The sequence below is a fragment of the Echinops telfairi genome, unplaced genomic scaffold (genome assembly GCF_000313985.2).
Source record: "Echinops telfairi isolate 266 unplaced genomic scaffold, ASM31398v2 ScPeMD7_7467;HRSCAF=8505_1, whole genome shotgun sequence".
In the NCBI taxonomy this organism is placed as follows: Eukaryota; Metazoa; Chordata; class Mammalia; order Afrosoricida; family Tenrecidae; genus Echinops; species Echinops telfairi.
In genome coordinates this window covers 910,946-931,509 of record NW_022111368.1, presented here as the reverse complement: position 1 = coordinate 931,509, position 20,564 = coordinate 910,946, and the positions used below count along the sequence as shown (strand labels likewise).

The 20,564-nt window shown below is 37.7% G+C and overlaps 1 protein-coding gene across 1 annotated transcript in view; it reads right to left on the bottom strand.

Annotated features, from left to right (window-relative positions):
- LOC101661932 (39S ribosomal protein L15, mitochondrial-like) overlaps positions 1–1,371 on the bottom strand; it is a 25,115-nt gene extending 23,744 nt beyond the window's left edge. The window contains exon 1 of the mRNA XM_045283807.1: positions 1,355–1,371. Coding sequence (XP_045139742.1) covers positions 1,355–1,371 — 17 coding nt within the window. The remainder of the gene's footprint in view (positions 1–1,354) is intronic.
- Between the last annotated feature and the right edge of the window lie 19,193 nt (positions 1,372–20,564).

The following is a 20,564-nucleotide window of genomic DNA, read 5'->3' as shown; positions in this document are numbered from 1 at the left end:
GGACCCGAGGACAAGTTAGATGGTGGTGTAAAAAGCAGAGGATGAAATACAACTGGACAACACACATCCTCCATTACAGTAAAGCTAATGAGCATAGATCGTGAAGAAGGCTAGGCTAGCCCATGATTTATGACCTGGGGATTCAAAAATTACTTTTCCCCTGATGATCTGATACCCTTTATCTTTATTATTGTCTGTAACATTTCCACATATTTATACAATTAATTTCAAGAAGTATTCTGATCCTCCCAGTTAATGACGTGGATCTGTTATTTACTTAAATTTTCTAGAGTAATTACAGTCTTGAATTGCCATCTTTTTGGTGTCACTGAAATATTATATGAGACAAAGTATTTTTAGGAGGTACAGTCAAGACTCTTTTCTATATTTTCTTTTCTCAGACTGTATCATATTAGACTATAATAACATTTGCATATATCAAATTCTACCACTTCTAACTATCTTTTACTCAAAGGTGAGGTAGCCTGGGAACATAAATTCTCTTCTCTTTCCTCCTGATTTACAGATGGCAAACCTATCTTTTTACCTGTTGTCTCCATGTATTATGAATAACTTTCATCAATACTTATATTATAAATTAATTACATGGACACGTTGTTATAACCAATGCAATGCTAACTGGTTTAAATGAACTTTTTTCTTGTCCACGGATTTATAACACTCTGGCACATCTGACCTCTGAGTTACAATCACTTTCACATCTCTAGGGCTCCTTTCTCTACACGAGACCACCACCTACACATGCTGTCCTTGAGTAGATTCGAACGCATAGCAAAGCTCTAAGACAGAGTAAAATCCCCTCTTAGTGTTTCCAAGACTTTACAGGATCTGAAATCTCTCCCAACCCCACCTCCAGGAATGCCTGGTGGGTTCAAATGGTGGTCCTACACTTATTGTAGCACATCCCCAGCAGCCCAACCCATAACCCACAATGTCACCAAGATCCCATTATACCACCAGTGCTCATACTTGTTAGAGGTCCTGAACTATTTTTCTTGCTTCACACATAGATGTTAGAAAGGGTATTACATTTATAGTAACATGATAGATACAACTGAAGAAAATTAAGAAAAAGTGAATGAAGTAATAAACATTTTATAATTCTGTTTTTCTTTATAGGCTCCACATGTTAGGTTATAGAATCAGATAAAACCCTCTCAACCATAACTGTTAGTTGAACTAATCAGCCACAGTTTCAAATGTTACCTCTGGAGTTTAATTAGAGTAGTACATAAGATAGGATATGAAGTACATATGAACTTCTTTCTTCCAAAAATTGGTCTGCATCTCCTCTGTGTATAGAATGCTGCCAGTTATTAAAAAATAAACTTACCTTTTTCGCTCTGCCATGGAATTACTTGTATTAATTGTATACTAGCTATATTATTTGACATGTAATATAATTCAAGATTCAAAAGGACTTTAGGTTTGTTTTTCTTTTAATAATCATAGGGCTAGGTGACCAAGACCCTAGAGAACATAATAGAATTGGACGTCGAAGATTTGTACACACAGTATAATACAGACTAGTAAATGAGAGGATCAAGTTTATTTGGAGTCTTGTAGAGCATTTCCTAGAACAATCGATATGCAAATTAGGTGATACCTTGGCTGAGTATAATATTAAGAAATGTTATTCCACACCATAAGCAGATGTGTAGAAATAGACAGCAGACGTTTGATTTCAGAAATCTTGTATTGAAAAGATTAAACCAACAAACCAGAGCCAACCACCATCCTGCCCCAAAGCATTTAGCTGTACTTCCTCTGCGGTCTGGGAGGGGATCTTTCCACCACTCTCATTTCTGGTTCCTGATTCAGCCCTAGATGCTCCTGTGTCACAGCTGTCTCCAGGATCAAGAAAGTTTCAGGTACAAGGATCTCTAGATCCAAAAGGCATGGCCCTTTCTTGGATCTTCTCTTGTGCTATCAGTCCCTACGTACTTCTGAGATAATTGATTTCATACTCAGTGAGATAGCAATGTCAATTAACTCTAAGAATAATTACTCACAGCTGAATCATACAGTCCCATGTGTACCTTTTCCTACTTTCTTAGCGAAACCTATCAGGAAAATGAGGATCCTTCGGTGGGAGATACAAAGGCTATGGCTCGAAAAGCTATATGAAATTATTCATGGCATTGCTAAAAGCTTTTTCTTGGCTTCTTTTTTTTTAGTTCATAAACTTGACAAAGACTTTTGATATCTTAAAGGTAATAAAATATTTTATAACATCTGAAATGTCTTTTAAGAGATCAAATACTTGTCTCCTAGGAGACTGTATTCTTTTCTATGTAAGTTTATTGCAAAACTAAAAATAAAAGAAATATTGAAATAAACAGTATTTTTAGTAGGATGCATACAAGTGAAATAATGAAAATTTAGCTTATCTTTTCAGCATAGTCTAAAAATTATCACAAAATCATGTATTTTAAATAGCATAATAAATTACCACAATTTCAAAATTTTCAGGTCCTCACATAAAATTAAAACAACAATAACAACTAACACTTCCATTGAGTCAATTCTGACTCTCAGCAGCCCTATAGGACAGAGTGGGGGTCCACCAAGGCTGCATGCCTTTATACCATGACTTACCTGTCATCTTGCCATACTGTGATGAGTTATGCAATGCTGTGATGCTGGAAGCTAGGTCACTGGTATTTCAAATAGTCATCCAAAGTGAACAGGTTTCATCGGAGCTTCCCAACTAAGAACAGATAACAAAGAAGCAATAGAATGTCTACTTCTGTGGAATTAGCCACTACTAACTTTGTGGATAGCAATGTAACATAGTAGATTCTGAAAATTTCATGACTAGCAGCAGGAATTTGCCAAATACAGAGCCAGATGATGAGCATCTGAGTTCAAAAGGCTCTCAACATATGGCTGAAGAAGACCTGCTTTCTCAAGGGAAGGTAGACTATGAAGACATGGATGGAGTAAAGTCTTCAGAAGTATGTTAGTCTGGGGAGACTAGAGAAACAAATTCATAGACACTCATATGTGTATAAAAAAGAGCTTTATATACAAGAGCAATTGAATATTGAGAAAGCATTCCAGCCCTGTCCAAATCAAGTCCATAAGTCCAATATTAGTCCATATGTCTGATACCAATTTATAAATTTCTCTTTTGACTCACACAACACATGCAATGACACTGAATGCAGGAAGATCACAGGCCAGTGGGTGTAAAGTCTTGTGGATCCAGTGGTGGTGTAAGCATCTCATCATTGTCAGGGTTCTCCAAGTGGTTCCTCCATCTCCAGAGCACTGGCTGCATCAACGTAGCTCTACCAGGTTCATTGTCAATAATGTCTCACAGCAAGTGAGCCTGTGTCCCACCTCCGGATAGTTATTCATCTCCTTAGTGCCCCCAAAGGAGGTCATCAAGCTGAGACCTGATTGACAGGCTAAACTCCACCCCTTTCACTCTTAAGTCTCAAAATGATAACCAATTATGTAACTATCACAGGAAGCAAAGCCTTTGGGATCTACATTTGCTGATGGGATACAATTTTAAATGAGAAAAAAACATCTGTTCATAATTGGAATTTGGGATTTACTAAGTATGAATCTAGGGAAATTGGAAATCCTGGAGAAATGAACATCTAAAGATCACCATCTTATGTGTTAGTGAGTTGAAATGTACCGGTAGTGGCAATTTTGAATAAAGCAGTTTATGGTTTACAGTGGAAGGAAGAACAAATTCAAGAGGTATGGTGTCCATTCTTCATCAGGAAGGACTTCTTAAGATTTATCTTGAAGTGCAACACTTTGTGATAAGATCTTATCTATCCACATATAAGACAATCCAGTCAATACATACCACTACTATTTAAATTTATGTACCAAACACTAAGCCAGTGATGAAGAAATTGAAGAATTTTACCAATGTCTTCAGTTTGAAATGGATCAAACATGCATCAAAATGTGTTGATGATTATGGGCAATTAGAATGCAGAAATAAAAACAAAGAGGAACTAATGGTATTTGGAAAATATGGCCTGAGTACAGAAATGAAGCTGGAGGTGGCTTAGAAGGATGTTCAAGGCCAACATCTTCTTCATCACAAACCTTTTTTCAACAACAAAAGACAACTTATACAAGTTACACTTGGACTTCTCCAGATGGAATCAAATCAACTGCACAGAAGTCAAATGGACTACATCTGTGGGAAGATACAATGGAGAAGCACAACATCAGCAGCTAAAAAGGGGTCAGGAGCGAACTATGGAATAGACTATCAAGTTATCATATGTAAACTCATAAAGCTAAAGAAAATGAAAACAAGCTTATGAGAGCTAAAATATGACTTTGAATATACTCCACCTAAATTATTAGACCATCTCAGGAACAGACTTGATTCCTTGAACACTAAAAACAGAAGAACTGATGAACCGTGGGATGACATCAAGAACATAAAATATAAAGAAAGAAAAAAGTCATTAGGCATCAAAGGGGGAAAAAAATCAAAGGGGATATTAGAAGAGACTCTGAAACTTGCTCTTAAACAAATAATAGCTAAGACAAATGGAAGAAATAATGAAGTTAAACAAAAACACACACACAAAATTTCTAATTACAGCTTTCGAAGACATAATAAAATCTTATAATGAAATGAGTTAAAAAATTTAAAAAAGCACACACAGAATATCTTAAGCTGGAAGGATTAAAAAAAAAATACTGGCTTTAGCTGCAATATTGAAAGTTTCCATTGGCAAAATATTGAACGACACAGCAAGCATCAAAAGAAGATGTCGCTGTATCTGGTTTCTGGTGCCCATCTTGCTGCTCTGATGCTAAGTCTTTTGAAAAGAACATTATCCAGACAGTGTAATATAATTACAATAATAATTTATAAATTATCAAGGGTGCATGGGGGAGAGGGGAGGAGGAAGGGAGGGGAGGGGAAAAAAGGAAAATGAGCTGATTCCGGGAACCCAAGAGGAAAGCGAATTTTGGGAATAATGAGGGCAACAAATGTATAGATGTGCTTTACACAATTGATCTATGTATTGTGATGAATTGTATGAGCCCCAATAAATTGATTTTTTTAAAAATAAATAAAAAAAGAAAAGAAAAGAACATTATCATTTCCCAAGATGAAGAGGACTTTGCATCTTTGTAAAACAGAGGGGAAGCAAAAAAGATGGGTTGACACAGTGCCTGCCACAATGGGCTCAAACATAACAAAAATAACTGATCAACATTCCACCACTTTGACAGTTAGATAGAATCAAGAAACAGTCATACTGAAGGATGGAGTCCAAGCTGCACTGACGATTTAAAGCCAAGCTGAAGATCACTCAACAAATGTTGGAGTATCTTGTCCAGAAATTCAGGCTAGATTCAGAGGAAGACTGGAATGAGGGATAACATTGTTGATAGCAGATAGATTTTGGCTGAATGCAGAGAATATCAGAAATATGTTTGCTTGTATTTATTGACTATGCAAAGATATTCAACTGTGTGGGCTGTGACAAACTTTGAGTATTTTTTAGAAGAATGAGACTTCCCAGTCACTTCTTTGTGCTCTTGCTGAACGTGTACATGGATCAAGAAACTGTTGTGTGAACAGAACAAGGGTTTAAGATCCAAAAGGTGTGCAATTTGCCTGTATCTTCTCATCATCCTCTTTCTTTCTGTATAATTAGCAAATAATCTGAGAACGTAGAATGAAGATAACGTGGTATCAGAATTGGAAGAAGATCTGCAATATGCAGATTATATAATCACACCTGCTTAAAAGTAAAAAGGACTTAAAGCACTTGCTGATAAAGGTTAAGGATCACTGCCATCGCTATTAATTACAACTCAATGTAAAGAAAACAAAAGTCCTCACAACTGGACCAGTAGGTAACATCATGATATATGAAAAAAAAGATTAAAGTTGTCAAATATTTCATCTTGTTTATGTCCACAATCGATGCTCATGGAAACAGCAGTTACTGGATCAAATGACACAATGTTTTGGATAAATCTGCTATACAAGACTTCTGATAAGTATTGAAAAGCATGGATATCACTTTGAGGACTAAGGTGCACCTAATTCAAACCTTGGCATTTTCGTTTGCTTCATATGCAAGTGAAAGTTGGAAATTGAATAAGGTAGACAGGAAGAATCAATGCATTTGAATTGTGGTGCTGGAGAAGAATATTAGAAGTACTATGGACTGCCAAAAGAACAAATAAATCTGTTCTGGAAGTAGTACAGTCCGAATGCTCCTTCTGAACAAGGATGGCGAGATGTTGGCTCAGATACTTTGGAGATGTAAGCAGAAGGCACACAGTCCCAAAAGCAACCACGCAGAGGTTCAGTAACTCCAAATGATTTGCATTTTATATGAATTTCAATTATATTGCTTAAAGACAATATTAGCAAATTAAGTATTTTAGCTAAAATTTATAAATCAATTTATTGTCTTTTCGTTGGAAGAAAGTATTAAAAGTAGGAAAATATGGCCTTAGTAATAGAAATCATGTCAGATATTGTATTATAGAATTTGGCAAGATAAATGACTTACTTACTGCTGATGTATTTTCAACAACATAACAAACACTGAGCATATCAATCTCACTGGGTGGAAAGCACTGGAATCAAATCAGCTACATCTGTGGAAAGAGAAGATGGAGAAACTCAATAACACCAGTCAGAGTAAGTGCAGGGGCAAATATGTGAACTAGATCATCAAATTTTCATATGAAAGTTCAAATTCAAATTGAAGTTAAAGAAACTTAAAACAAGTTCACAAAATCCAAAGTAAGATTTTGAGTAGGTTCCATGTGCATTTAGAGACCACAGCAAGAATAGATTTGACACATGGAACACTAAATCCTGAAGAGGAGATGAGTTAAGAGTGACATAAAGATATCAGGCAAAAAGAAAATCTACTGCCATTGAATCAATTCTGATTCATATCCACTGTATAAAATAGCATAGAATTGTTCCTTTATGAGCAATTCTGAGACTGCAAATCTTCATGGGGTCAGACAGCCCCCTCTTTCTCCCACGAAATGACTGGTGTTTTTGAGCCACTCATCTGCGTTTCACAGACCAATTCATAACTCACTGCATCATTGTGGAATTTCACACAAGAAAAAAAGGTCGAAAACAAACAGAAAGCCAAAAAACAAAAATTATAAACTAGGATATAAAAGTCAAAAATTGATGTCAAAAGAATTCTGATATTTGCCCTTGAAAGTAGTATAACTCGTGAAGAGAGGAAATGATGATGTAGAATGTTGGGGAAAAAGATTTCAAAAGTAGCTTGATAAAATGAGGTGTGAAATATGCAAAGTCATGGAACTAGAAAACCTAAAGGGAGAAACACATTTGATATTTCTTAGGTGAAAGAACTGAAGGAATATTCGTGCTGGGAATTGTGATTAAAGGATCCAGTGGGCAAAATCCACCAATTGTCTATCAGTTTGTGGTGTTCTGGTGTCTTGTGTATCGCTGTGATGCTAGAAACTATGTTACCAGTATGTCAAATACATGCAGCGCCACTCCACGTGAGCATCCAGATTAAACACAGACTGTAAATAAGAAATACGACAATTTTGAGGATTACCCACTGAAAACTTTAGGAACAGCAGTGGAACATGGTCAGATATACTGCTGGAAGATGAATTTCTCATGTTGAAAGGTACTTAAAATCCAAACTCAAGTAGAGTTGATCATAATGACATGGATGGAGTAAAGTTTTTGAGACATTTATTTGCTGAGGGAGCATGACACAAAATGGGAAAAATCAGTTGCCAATATCTAATGTGTAATCTATTGGAAGAAATTCATATTTGTATACATTCTAAAGAAAGGTGATCCAACAGAATGCTGAACTTATTGAATTACATCATTATTATTACTTGTAAGTGTTGTCTTATCCATCATTATGTCAACTCCTAAAGTTCCCTTAAATTTTGGAAATGTCAAATTTAAATGAAAATAAGTTGCATATTAGAATAGCTTTTTTTCCCCTCAATATGCGCTGTTTCCAGTATTAAGAAGTGTCAAATTTGAACACTCTGTTAGTTAACAGAGGAACCATTTATTATCCTAATGCACTATATGTTTTAGTTATTTAGTGTTATGAGAAATAGAACAAATAGATGACTTTAACAACAGAAATGTATTTTCTCACAGTTTCAGAGTCTCTAAGTTTTAATTTATGATGCCAAATTTGGGTCAAACTTTCACTTTTGGCTGGCCCACAGTTTAGGAGAAAGGTCCCTATACCCTTTAAGCATCTACAGGGCTAGCATAACTTAGATCTATCCCGGTGTCTTGGAATCAATCTTTCTTGGCTTCTAAGAGGTTCAGAGCACAGGACCTTGTTGCAAAAGATACACTCAAGCCATGCTCTTCTTTCTTAATGGCAGAAGGTCTCTCGCTCTACTTGATTCTCTTTCCCTTTAGAGCAGATCAGGGCTGTGATGAGATTAAGGGAATTGCATTCTACCCAGAATCCTTTTTACAACCAATTGGTCTATAACAGTGGTTCTCAACCTTCCTAATGCCGCGACCTTTTAATAGAATTCCTCATTTGTAGTGACTTCCCCAACCATAAAATTATTTCTGCTGCTACTTCATAACTGTAATTTTGCTATTGTTATGATTCGGGTGACCCCTGTGAAAGGGTCATTCGACCCCCAAATGGGTCGCGACTCACAGGTTGAGAACTGCTGGTCTATAATATCAGATCACATATAGGTGATCATTACATAACTGCTAAATTGTATCATTACATAACGCCAAACTTCTGAGATGATGGTCCAGATTATTGACATATATTGGGAAACATAATTGAATCCAAGGCATTCCATAAGACATTTCGCATTCAAAACATTGCCCCCTGCCCAAATCCATGTCTCTTCCACATCCCAAAATTTTTATGTTCGATCATCTCAGAACTCTTTTAAGTCCAAATGACAACCTGTAGTAAAATTTTACTTCACTTGTAATCTCAGAATACATTTTCTGCTTCCAACATATAAAAGTGGAGTAGGCACAAGGTAGACAAATGAGAGAAGTTGGAGGGAAAGAAGGGATAACATTTACCCAGAAAGAAAAAACAAAACCCACAAAACAAAAACCAGAATATTAATATTAAATACCTCTCAAGGCTAGAAAAATAATCCTCAGTATTCTGAAAGGATCTAGGCCATGACGCTGCCCCTGAGATTCTGGATATTGATCACGATTTCTGGGTTCTGTGAAGAGGATCCTTGCCCTTGGGCTTCAGCTCTGCCTTCCAGGCCCACTGGAACAACCACCCAGCTTCCTTGGCTTTGGCTGGTTCCATTCTCCTGGTCTGTCTGTCTGAGGAATGGTCTTACTTTTCAGCCCCGACAGACTCCGCTAGTTTTGCCTCCTTGAGCAGTCCCCTCAGTTCCCGGGCATGGCCTCATCATAATGATAGACGCATTCTGGAAGTCTGCCGGTGAAGACCAGACCTCTGGGCCTATGGAATTGTGACCTTAGAAATCTCTGAAGTCCCTTATGTTGACACCACGGAGGTCTTCTCCCGACCTTTTGAGATTGAGGTAGCTCTGCTTGCCTGTTTTCTCACTCTTCATTTTCTGCTTCCTGGTTAATTTTACTTTCCAAGAGGCCCACCTGGCCTCTCCCGTGCCACAGCAGATGTTACAATGCTCTTTAAATCTACACTTAAGTAAACAGATGCACCGCACTCTACCAGTCAGCTGCAGCCTGCTGGCACTCAGCTCTTTGCTCCGCGTTATGAAGTCAGCTTCTGTGCTGTACAGGATCAGTCTCCTGTTTCCAGAGCAGCCCTTTCTCTGCACCGCTTAACATCATGTGCTTTCTCCAGGCTTCCAGCTCTGCTTATTTCCTCTGAGCCTCACTAGAATGACCTTGGACATCCATAATCTACCAAACAGTCTCTTTAAGCCATCTAAGTTTGTATTATTAGGTAGCTGAATACTCTTCTAAACAATAACTATTAGCCTATTCCCATATCACTTACACATTTTATGTATCTGTTACAATAGCACCCCACTTTTCTGGTACTAAATTCTGTCTTAATTATCAACTGTTGCTGGAAGAGAGCGACCCCAGTGAATGGCTTCAAAAAATATTTTCTCACAGTTCAGGAAGCGAGAAGTATAATCTCATAGTCCCAGCGCTAGGGGAAGATTTTCTCTCACTGTTGTGTAGGTTTAGCAGGTAAAGCCTTATATCCTTGCAGTGTCGATAGGTCCAGCATTTTGGGGAAGACTCTACATGGCTTTGCATACATTGCAATAAATGGCCTGGGAAAACAATTCTGACCATACCTGGTGTCTTCATTGCCATGAGGGAGAGGTTAGACATGCCTTCATCCTTTATGCTGACACCAGTCATTCCTCCTGTTTCACTTGACTTCTGTGCTGGGTTCCCTAACTCATTGTAATGGCCGCATAGAACTCTTGGACAACCCCCTCAACTAAAGAGATTTATTAGAGAAGTTAATAGGGTACCACAGTTAGGATCAGTAAACAGCAAGTAGGCAGTCATTGGTCCACAGCAACACCTTGCTTCAGCCAAAAATCACATCTCTCTCCAGTCCTCAGTTTCTCACCAATGTGGTCCCTTGGCCTTTGTTTTTGAGGGTCATGAAGCCAGCCTATCCATCATTCTGTCTCCCAGTCCCATAGTCGCAGGATAGAGGAGGAAAGGGTGCTCCATAGTCTTGGCGCTGGTCTTCTGAGTCTCTGTGCCCCAGTCTGGCACATCTGGCTTCCAGGGACATCCAGCCCTGCCAACAGAGATCTTGGACATGCTCTCTCCAGGACTTCAGGGGTTCGCTCTCTGATGCTGCTTCATAGATGGCTCCTCCTTGCAGCAGGGAGTAGTAAAGGAGACCTGGTCATTTCCTTCTATTCGTGTTACTCATGCCTGATCTGCACAGTGACACCCAATCACCTGCCCCACAAGACCTCTTTAGAGGATTGAAAAGCAAGGAGACTAGTTGGAGGCTGCTGGTGTACCTGCCCCAAGTGATTGTATTTTCAACCGCTTCAAATGCATGTGAAAGTTGGACATTGGATAAAGAAGACTGAAAAAGAATTGATGTATTTGAATTGTGTTGCTGGTAAAAATCAGAGCGAGGACCATGGACTGCTAAAAGGACACACTGATCTGTTTTTGCAGTATAACCAAAATGATACTTAGAGGCAAAGGTTATAAGGGTTTGTCTTGCATACTTTGGGTATGTTGTCACGAGAGATGAGTCCCTGGAGAAGGACACCATGCTTGGTAAAGTGGAGAAGCAGCAAAAAAAAAAAAAAAAAGGCCCTCAAAGAAATGAGTGGATGGACCCAGTGGCCGCAATAATGAAGTCAGGCACAGGGACAATTGTGAGGATGGTTGGGGGTTGGCAGTGCTTCATTCTGTTGTGCATAAGGTCACAATGAGTCGGAATCTGCTTAGCTCCTTACAATAACACCACCCAATAATGTGGTAGGAGCCAGAGATTTGGCAGAAGAGCCATATGAAGAGATTTTACCGCGCCCATCTCAAGACTATCCTTCCTCCGGGGTTTAATAGACTGAGTCAGATGGGTCTGATATTAATCAAACTCTCTCTTCTGAGGAAGGCAGATAAGCATTGACTTGCCGTCCCCGGGGGACATGCAGGCAACTACAAAGCATGGCTTCAGTTTTTTCACTTCAGTGAAGGTTGGTTTTGGGTTGGTAACTGCACACGTTCTACCTGTACGTACGTCTAGCATTTTTATGTTTCGCTTCTTGATTAAAGCTATGTTCTAACCACAGGGAAAAAAAAAGAAATTTTACTCCACCACAAAATCCTCTCCCAGCTTGTCTTTCATGGCAGTTGTAAGTCCCTTTTTCTCTGCTACCTTGTAAAATAAAAGGTGTTCCAGGCCATACACCAGGAAAACTCACTTTACATGGGATCGGGGCTATGGCAAGATTATGTGTGTTGTATACTACCCTTAAGCCTCATACTAATGATTGGCTTATCACACGTGATCACATCCTTGGGGGTCATTACATAACTTCCAAATTATATCATTATATCACTGCCAAATCACTTATGATTATGGACCTGATAAATTGCCATGTGTTTTGGAGTGAACACAATTTTGTCCATGACACAAAGGTGTACTCTATGTTCCAGAGCTTTTGTGCTCCCCAAAGCACTGAAATTGGAGTCATTTAGGTACAAAATGCATTTGCATTCATTTTGTTTTATCACGGTCCAATGTTTCTTATTTATACAAGAAATTCAGTTACATGGTCTTACAACTTATTAAATACATATTGGCTGTTTACTGCATTGTTTTAAAAAATAATTTCAAGGAATTAACAATAACAACTATATTAAATAAAAGAAAACAAGACAAGTATTAGTTGATTAGCCTGTAAGGAAATCTTTGGCTGTCTTTTGTTTTTTTTTTGTAATGTGTCCCCTTGATTTCCCTGATAGGCTTGACCATCTGAAAGCATTGCATAGCATTTTTCATGTATGTAATATAGTACACTTTGAAGGGAAATAAAATATTATATTCTTTTATACTTAGGAAGATGAGAGACAGAATATACAGCTCAATTTCTTTTGCTTAGTTCACTTTGATGTAGGTGTTAATTTGCCAAGGTATTTCACAATTACTACTCAGACCTTCCGCATTATCCTTTCTTACGAGAGAAGTATTTACCAAGAGATTTAAGAAAAATACATCATTGAAAAATGTTTACTTAGCGTTTCATGTTTGATCTTTCTGGTACAACGTTTCTACTGAAGCTGGAATCTATTACCAATGACCACAGATAAATGCAGCACACGCTCTGCGGCCGAACAGACGCCATCTGCAACAGCATGGCCTTTAAATTAGTGCAATAAGTAATCAAAAGGGCTTTGTACTTAATGCAAAACTTTTGGTGACTATTAAATGCTCATTAGAAGATGTTTTTGCTGTATGACTGTCAAAATCAGCAGGACGTTTATGTTAGATTTCCTGAGCGGGTCAAGATTAAATATGATTTTACAACCTTCATAACATAAATGAATACAGGTTATTGCAGCATCTCCAGATGGTTTTTAAACTCTTTGCCCTGAAACCCCGACTTAGTGCCACTTCAAATTCTGAATGCTACATTTGTGAAAATCGTTTAAATTAACTATTTTACATCGTTAGATAACGATGATACCTTTGCATATGTACCATACTCATAAATGAAGTACAGATACTTTCCGTAATGCCAAATATTACTCTAACCTATCTTCTATGGAAATATATCCCCAGGGAATCAGATTATATTAAATCAGCTAAACTATGCACTTATTATAATACCTAATTATTTATTATTTTTTAATTATCTTATGATAGCTTCTTGGTAGATTTTGTATGTGTTGCAATTTGATTGAATCTCTGGAAATATGTTCCTATTATCCCTTTGCTTTTAATTAAACATTCAATAGCTGTCTCGTTTAATCTAGAGAGACGCATTTATTATTCTCACAATTGTTATTTGTGTAGTGCTATGCACAGGAATGGTACTGTGTAACAAGAATAATTGCTACGCCAAATCCTACTTCCCACACTGAGAAAACTACCTCTCCCATCCAGTCACAAACGCCTGTAAGTGTCCTGATTATAAGGTATGATTTTTAAGCCACCTCTTGAACCATAGAGGTAGATAGAAGAGGCCCAAGAGTTCAAGATGTCATACTCACCTTATCTGCAGGTGGAATTGTGCTTGAACTTGTTAGTTGATGGCTAATATTATAAAATAAAATTCAAACTAAGCTGTGCCTATAAAAATCTGACACTTTAGAAAAACATAATTGAGCACACATACTATCAAGGTCTCTCTCCCTCAACTACGAAGCGGTGTTGTCGTGTGAATTCTGACTCACAACAACTCTGTGTCCAACAGAACGCAATGTTGTCCAGTCCTGAACTATCTTCACAACATTGCGTCTGTTTGATCCCAGAATGGCAGCCACTGTGTCAATCCATCTTGTCATGCCTTTCCTCCTTTTCACTGCCCCCTCCCGTACCAAGCATGATGTGCTTCTCCAGGGACTGATCTCTCCTGATCACATGTCCAGAGTAAGTGAGATGACGTCTCATCATTCTTGCCTCTATGGAGCATTCTGGCTGTACTTCTTCCAAGATAAGCCTGCTTATTCTTTGGAGGGTCCATTGTATTTTTCATATTATTCGCCAACACCCTAATTCAAGTGCATTGATTCTTCTTCAGTCCAAAGGAAATGTAGAAATCGATTATATCTTTTCTCTATTTTGAAGTAATGTATTTTTACATACACTGACCATTATCAGAAATATTTTGCTGGCAACTCCTAAAACTCTATTTCCCCATATACATTCTTAGTTTCAAAAGAAAATGTCAAAAAAGTCACTTCAATCATGCTTCTTGCAAAACTCTTTTCACTGGGTCACCTGAATGGTTTCTCACTTCCAGTACCACAATTTATAACAGGAGCAGAACACTGTGGTTACCAGATAAACTTTTCTTATTTAGAAATGGCTATAGAAAATGATAAAATACTCTTTGGGGAAAGTTATAAGAACTGAAACTGCAGAGCCATGTTGAAGAGTGTGTGCCTGAGTAGGCAGAAGGTAGAACAGGCCATTAATAACAAGAATAGACCTGAATTATGATCACTGAGTGTGATAAAACACATGTCTCATTGATATTAATAATGAACATTTGTTGAAAAATAAATTTTTCTGTAATCCCATTATTCATTCATCGAGATTTTTTTCTTCAATTGTATGTTCCATTGTTTGTATACAAATCTGTAATGAAAAGTATTCATCATTTTAAATCTCTCACCGGCTACTGGATAATATATTTAAGTAAATGTATTTGTAATTTAATGACATGGTGTATTTAGAGCTCTAATATAGGTGAGAGTGCTACAAAAAAAATGTGATTTTTATAAACACAATAAGGGAATTGTTCCAGCAGGAAGTAAGAGGTGAGCCTGACTTGAAGGATGAGAATAAGTCAAGTCATAAGATAGGATGAAAAGGATGGTGTGATTCCTTCAGTGTATAGACAAATTATACACAGATGAGTGAACTTTTGGCTCTAGTCTGTTTACAATATTCAAATGAAAGTATCAACTGAACTCATCTTGTTTTGTATCATTAGCAAATTAACCAGGAATTAGCCAGGCTGGTACTCTTCAACCATCATAATTTCAGAGGCAAATACTGAGGAAAAAATGCAATTAAAAATATCTCAAGCTCACTTGACACAACCTACTATAGGAGATCTCTGCACAACCTTCTCAGTTGACTAGTATTTAAATGAAGAAATTAATTTTATTAACAGGATTGCATTCTGAAGGCAGTGTATGCCTTGTTCTTGAAAATAGAAAATGTGAACGAGGGGGTACGGAGTGGAGACCCAAACCCATCTGCCGACAATTGGACATCCCCTCACACAAGGGTCCCTTAAATCAGATACAAGGCCTTTCACTTAGGTGTGTATGCATTAACATGCAGACAGCTCATAAACCTCACTTCTTTCTGAGATATGTGAAAATCCAAAATAAACCATGTGTTTCTGTCTGCAAAAACTCATCATTACATCTCTCTATATTCCATCTTCGAAGAAGTTATCTTTCTAGTGCAAGACTTACCCTTTTATCAACGTTTTGGAATATGTTTTCCCCATGAGAATTCGGAGTACTTGCTCCAGTATTATGTCACATCTCTACACTTAATCTCTTTTTTGGATAGGTTCTCAGTAAGCAAATCTACTCAATTTTCTTCTATTTCTGTACCAGCAGCTCTCCATTGCAGACAACACAGAACGTTTATCTTCCCCAAACCCATGTGCAGAGCATCCGGTAAGACTAAGTCACTGGCGATCTGCTCTAGCCAGCATTATTATCAGACATTGTAATCTTGAATATGTTGGATAGAACTTGGTACTTGACAAGATGACCTCCCTATAGACCTGGCCTGAATTGGTTCTGGTTTCAAATATCTCTTATTTGTTCTATGACAGAAATTTCTCTCCTGGCTTTTAGAATGTTGATGAGGGTCTTTCTTATTCATAATTTGTATTTTTGTCTTTATATTATTATTATTATTATTATTATTATATCCTTACCAACTGAGTTAGTTAATTGTGCCAACCTGGCCGATAATCACATGTGGGGCTAATTGAAAGGCAGAGGGATAAATGGGTGATGAGCCTTGCCTTTCTAGTTCTCAGGTCTCTTGCTTTGTGATGGTCGCACCAGGGTGCAGCTGCCTTAGCAGTTCCCTGCTTCAGCTTGCAAGATTGACTTCATACAAGACATCCCCAAGGAAAAGCTACATGGACATATCCCGATGCAGCCCTGGGTGCTGGAGCAGCCATGTGGAGACCCCTGCTAGTGCTGAGATGCTTATTTGTTCACTGACTCAGCTTTCCTCCTGCAGTCGGCATCATTGCCTCTGTTTTGTGAGGTGGAGGACTTTGTGGACTGGTGTTGGGTAAATGGGTTAATGTTGGACTTGTGGGCTTGGACAGCATTGGGTTGGGATGTTTTCGCGATGCACACTTTCTTTACATAAAACTCTCTTATACATGAGTTGCTGTGGATTTGTTTCTCCAAAGTACCTAGACTAATACACCAACTTATTTTGACTTTGGTTTTTATTGTTTCTGTTGGGCTTGGTGAAGCACAGGAGGGTGGATGGATAATGATAATAACTGATACAAGGGTTCATAGGGGAAACAGGGGTGGGGTAATAGGAGGGAAAGGGGATTTCAGGAATGAAAAATGATGGTGGGGTGAGGGTGAGGGAGCATTCAAACTGTGAAGGCACCGCTCATTTTAAAGGCAGTTTGACCATGGTGGTGGTGGTGGGGTGTTGTTCTAAAATCGATATGATAGTGATATTAAATTTTCACTGATTGATTACATGATTGAACTATTGGACTGAATGATATGTAAATTATGTGGTAGTAAAACTGTTTTAAAAATGTTTATTTTACATCTGGGAAGTCTTGCATGCCACTCAGAGCCAAGAGCCCTTATGAAATAAACAACCACCAGGATTGGAAGCATCAATCTAAGGATGAAGGAAGGGTGTAAGAAGGACTTTATTTATTGTTATCCAAATCTTCAAAGGTCATAGACAAGATGCTGCACGCCTTAGAAATAATCTAGATTAAGGTTTATACTGTGGGTTATTTTATTTTATTTTATTTTTCTTGTTGTTTCTCCTCTACCCACATCCTAGTGATGACTTATTTCTGCTGTCTCCTGATATTTGCCTATTCTTTATACTTAATATAAGTGGTAGCATACTGTATTTGTCCTTTTGTGTCTGGTTTATTTCATTTAACATATCGTGCTTAAAGTTCATGCATAGCCTATCATGTATCAGAACTTAACTTATTTTTATAGTGGAATAAGTATGCATCAAATGGTATACCTCATGTAATTATCCATCTTTCTGTTTGTGAATACGTGAGTTGCTTCCACCTTTAGACTATTAGGAATAGTACTGCCATTGAGCGGGCTGTGCATATCTATTTGAGTAGCTGCTTTCAATTATTGCTCACATACCTGGAAGTGGAATTGCGGATCCTATGTTTAATGTTTTAGGTACTGCCACATTCTTTAGTATGCATGATCACAAAATAAATGAAAACAATGTTTCATAAAGGAAAATTGCTGATATGTTAATTATATGTACCAGTTACAAAAAATAGAAATTTTCAATCAAAATTAGTATTTGCAAAAAATTGAGCTTTTTGCTTCCCAACCCATAAACATGTTGCATTGAACAGAATATATATGTTGTATAACAAAGTTAGTCAATATTTGGAAGATCTACATAACCAATATTTTCTTAAAAATCAATGCAAAGACACATTTCAAGTACAAGTTAGATCATGAATTTTAATACAATAGAGTATAAAATGTTTATTGGTAAAATCTTAGATTACACATTGAAATTACTTTTAAGATACTACCACCTGTCCAGTCTTTGTGTTGCATCAAGAATACCCAAAATTATTGATGAGAATATTCATATTTAAAAAAATAAAATATTCGCAACCATGTACGTATCTATGTGAGACCTTACTTTTTCATATACCTTACCCAGAATAACTTTTTAAAACACATTGAATGCACAAGGCCATAGTGAAGACTAGCTATTTTCTATTAAGCCAGCCTCAAAAGAGATTGGCAAAAAATGTTAAACAATGCTACTCAAAATGGAATTGTGAGTCCGGTCTGCCAGAGTTGGGGAACAAAGAAAGGAGCATAACAGATCAGTAACAGGAGCAAAACAAAACCACAAAGCTCCTGAGGAGCCCAAATTAGACTTCAGTCTAGGAGAGGCAAGTTCCGAACCCCCAGGACAGGTGGGAAGCTAGTCATAAAGGTCAGCCAACAGACCTGGAATTATATGCTTTTTTTGATGTTTTTTATTTTCTCTCTCCTTTTATTCAATCCTTTTTTCCTCTCCGTTATTGTGGTTTTGCCTACCTATATACGGTGGGCATGGGAAGTAAGCCCCAGGAGAAAGCACTGGGACATGTGGTTTTGGAGGGACTTGGGGGAGGGGGAAGTAGAGGAAGAGAGCAGTGAGCAAACAACACCATAAACAAGGGAAAACTAGGGTATTAAAATCAACAAGGAGGACATAGACATCCTGGTTGTGTTGGTGCAACAGCATTCTAGCTGAGAGGAATTACTAAGAGGGAGAAAAAGGGCAAGTGTGATGGTGGGGCAGGAAGAAAGTAAAAGGAAAGAGAGGAAAGATCGAGGAAGCAAAGTTATGGATAGAGGTATAAGCATAGGTGTGTAATATATTATGCAAATATATTAATTTATAAAAATAGAGGGCTTGGTCTATGTACCCATATTTATACGGCACTAAATTGAGGAAGTGGAGGAACTGTGGGCCTCTGCTCAAGCCCTCCCTCAATGCAAGAACACTTTGTCCTAAAAACCTGGTATTCTGTTATGCTCAACCTCTTTGCAGGATCACTGAACACAAAATTGGTGCTTAAGCAAATGTGGTGAAGAAAGCTGATGGTGCCAAGCTATCAAAAGACATAGTGTCAGGGAACTTAAAAGCTTGAGGTTGAACAAGCGACCATCTAACATAGAAGCAACAAGTCCACATGGAAGAAGCGCACCACCCTGTGTGATCATGAAGTGTGGAGGGATCAGGTAACAGGGACCAGAAGACCTGAAACAAATGAACAAAAAGTATTGTTGAGAATGAGGGGAATGGAACAGAGAGTCAAATCCCATCTGTAGACAATAGGACATCCCGCCACAGAAGGGTCACAAGGAAGGGATGAGCCAACTCGGGAGCAGTATAGCACCAATGAAACACACAGTATTCTTTGAGGCTTCCCCCCACTATCATAACCCCAGTCCTGCCTTTCAGTTCAGGCTAGACCTGAGCATGTACACTGGTACAGACAAATGCTTATGGCACATGGAATCCAGGTCAGATAAAACCCCCAGGAACAGAAATAGGAGTAGCTATACCAGGCGGGTTGGGGGCAGGTAAAGGGGAGGAGAGGGGAAAGAGAAAACCAATTGGAATGATCTATGCATAACCCTCCCACCCCCGGGGAAGAACAACAGAAACATGGGTGAAGGGAGACAGTGGTTGGTGTAAGATATGAAAATAATAATAATTTATCATAGGGTCACGAAGGTGGGAGGGAGAGGAGGGAGGAAATAATGAGAACAAGGAGCTGATACCAAGGGCTCAAATGGAAAGTAAATGTTTGGAAAATTGATGACGGCAACATATGTACAAATATGCTTGACACAATTGATGTATGGATTGTTATAAGAGCTGTAAGAGCCCCCAATAAAATGATCATAAACAAACAAACAAAATAATTATTGCAAAACTCAAATAATTTTTAATGTGTAATTAAAATGAAATAACTTATTTGCTGAGTGTGCAAACTCAAAAGTACAGGGTCAAAGCCTGTAGAACCAGTGAATCAAGGATAGATGGAGATCAGTATTTATTCAGTGTGTGTGTGTGTGTGTGCGCGCGCGCGCATATGTGCGTTCAGTCAGAGTACAAACTGCAAGGAGACCAACAGGAGGTTACTTTTATTTGCATCTTCTTTCCATCTGGGAGCATTCTTCCTGATTCAAAATAGGAAGCGTTGCTCAATTTGCTAAATAACTTAGATTTAGATACATAATTAATTGTGTAGTAAAAAATTTAATATAAATAGCACAAGAAGCCATGATATACCTTTACAATATTTTTATTTTTTCTGAGATACTGTAAGCTTGTTATATATTCTTTCCCTTGAGGGTTATGAAAATTCATTTGCACAGTCAAAAACAAAAACATAGTCATTTTAAATATATCAAGCTCACATGCCATGATTATTTTCTTATAATGAAATTAATGGCCATTTGAAAAATAATTTACTAGACTTGATTTTAAAGTAAAAAATATTGATTGATATAACCTATAAACAAGTTTTCTGGCATTGTTATTGTCCATATTTTAGAAATGCGTTCTTAGAGCAAAATTTAAGAA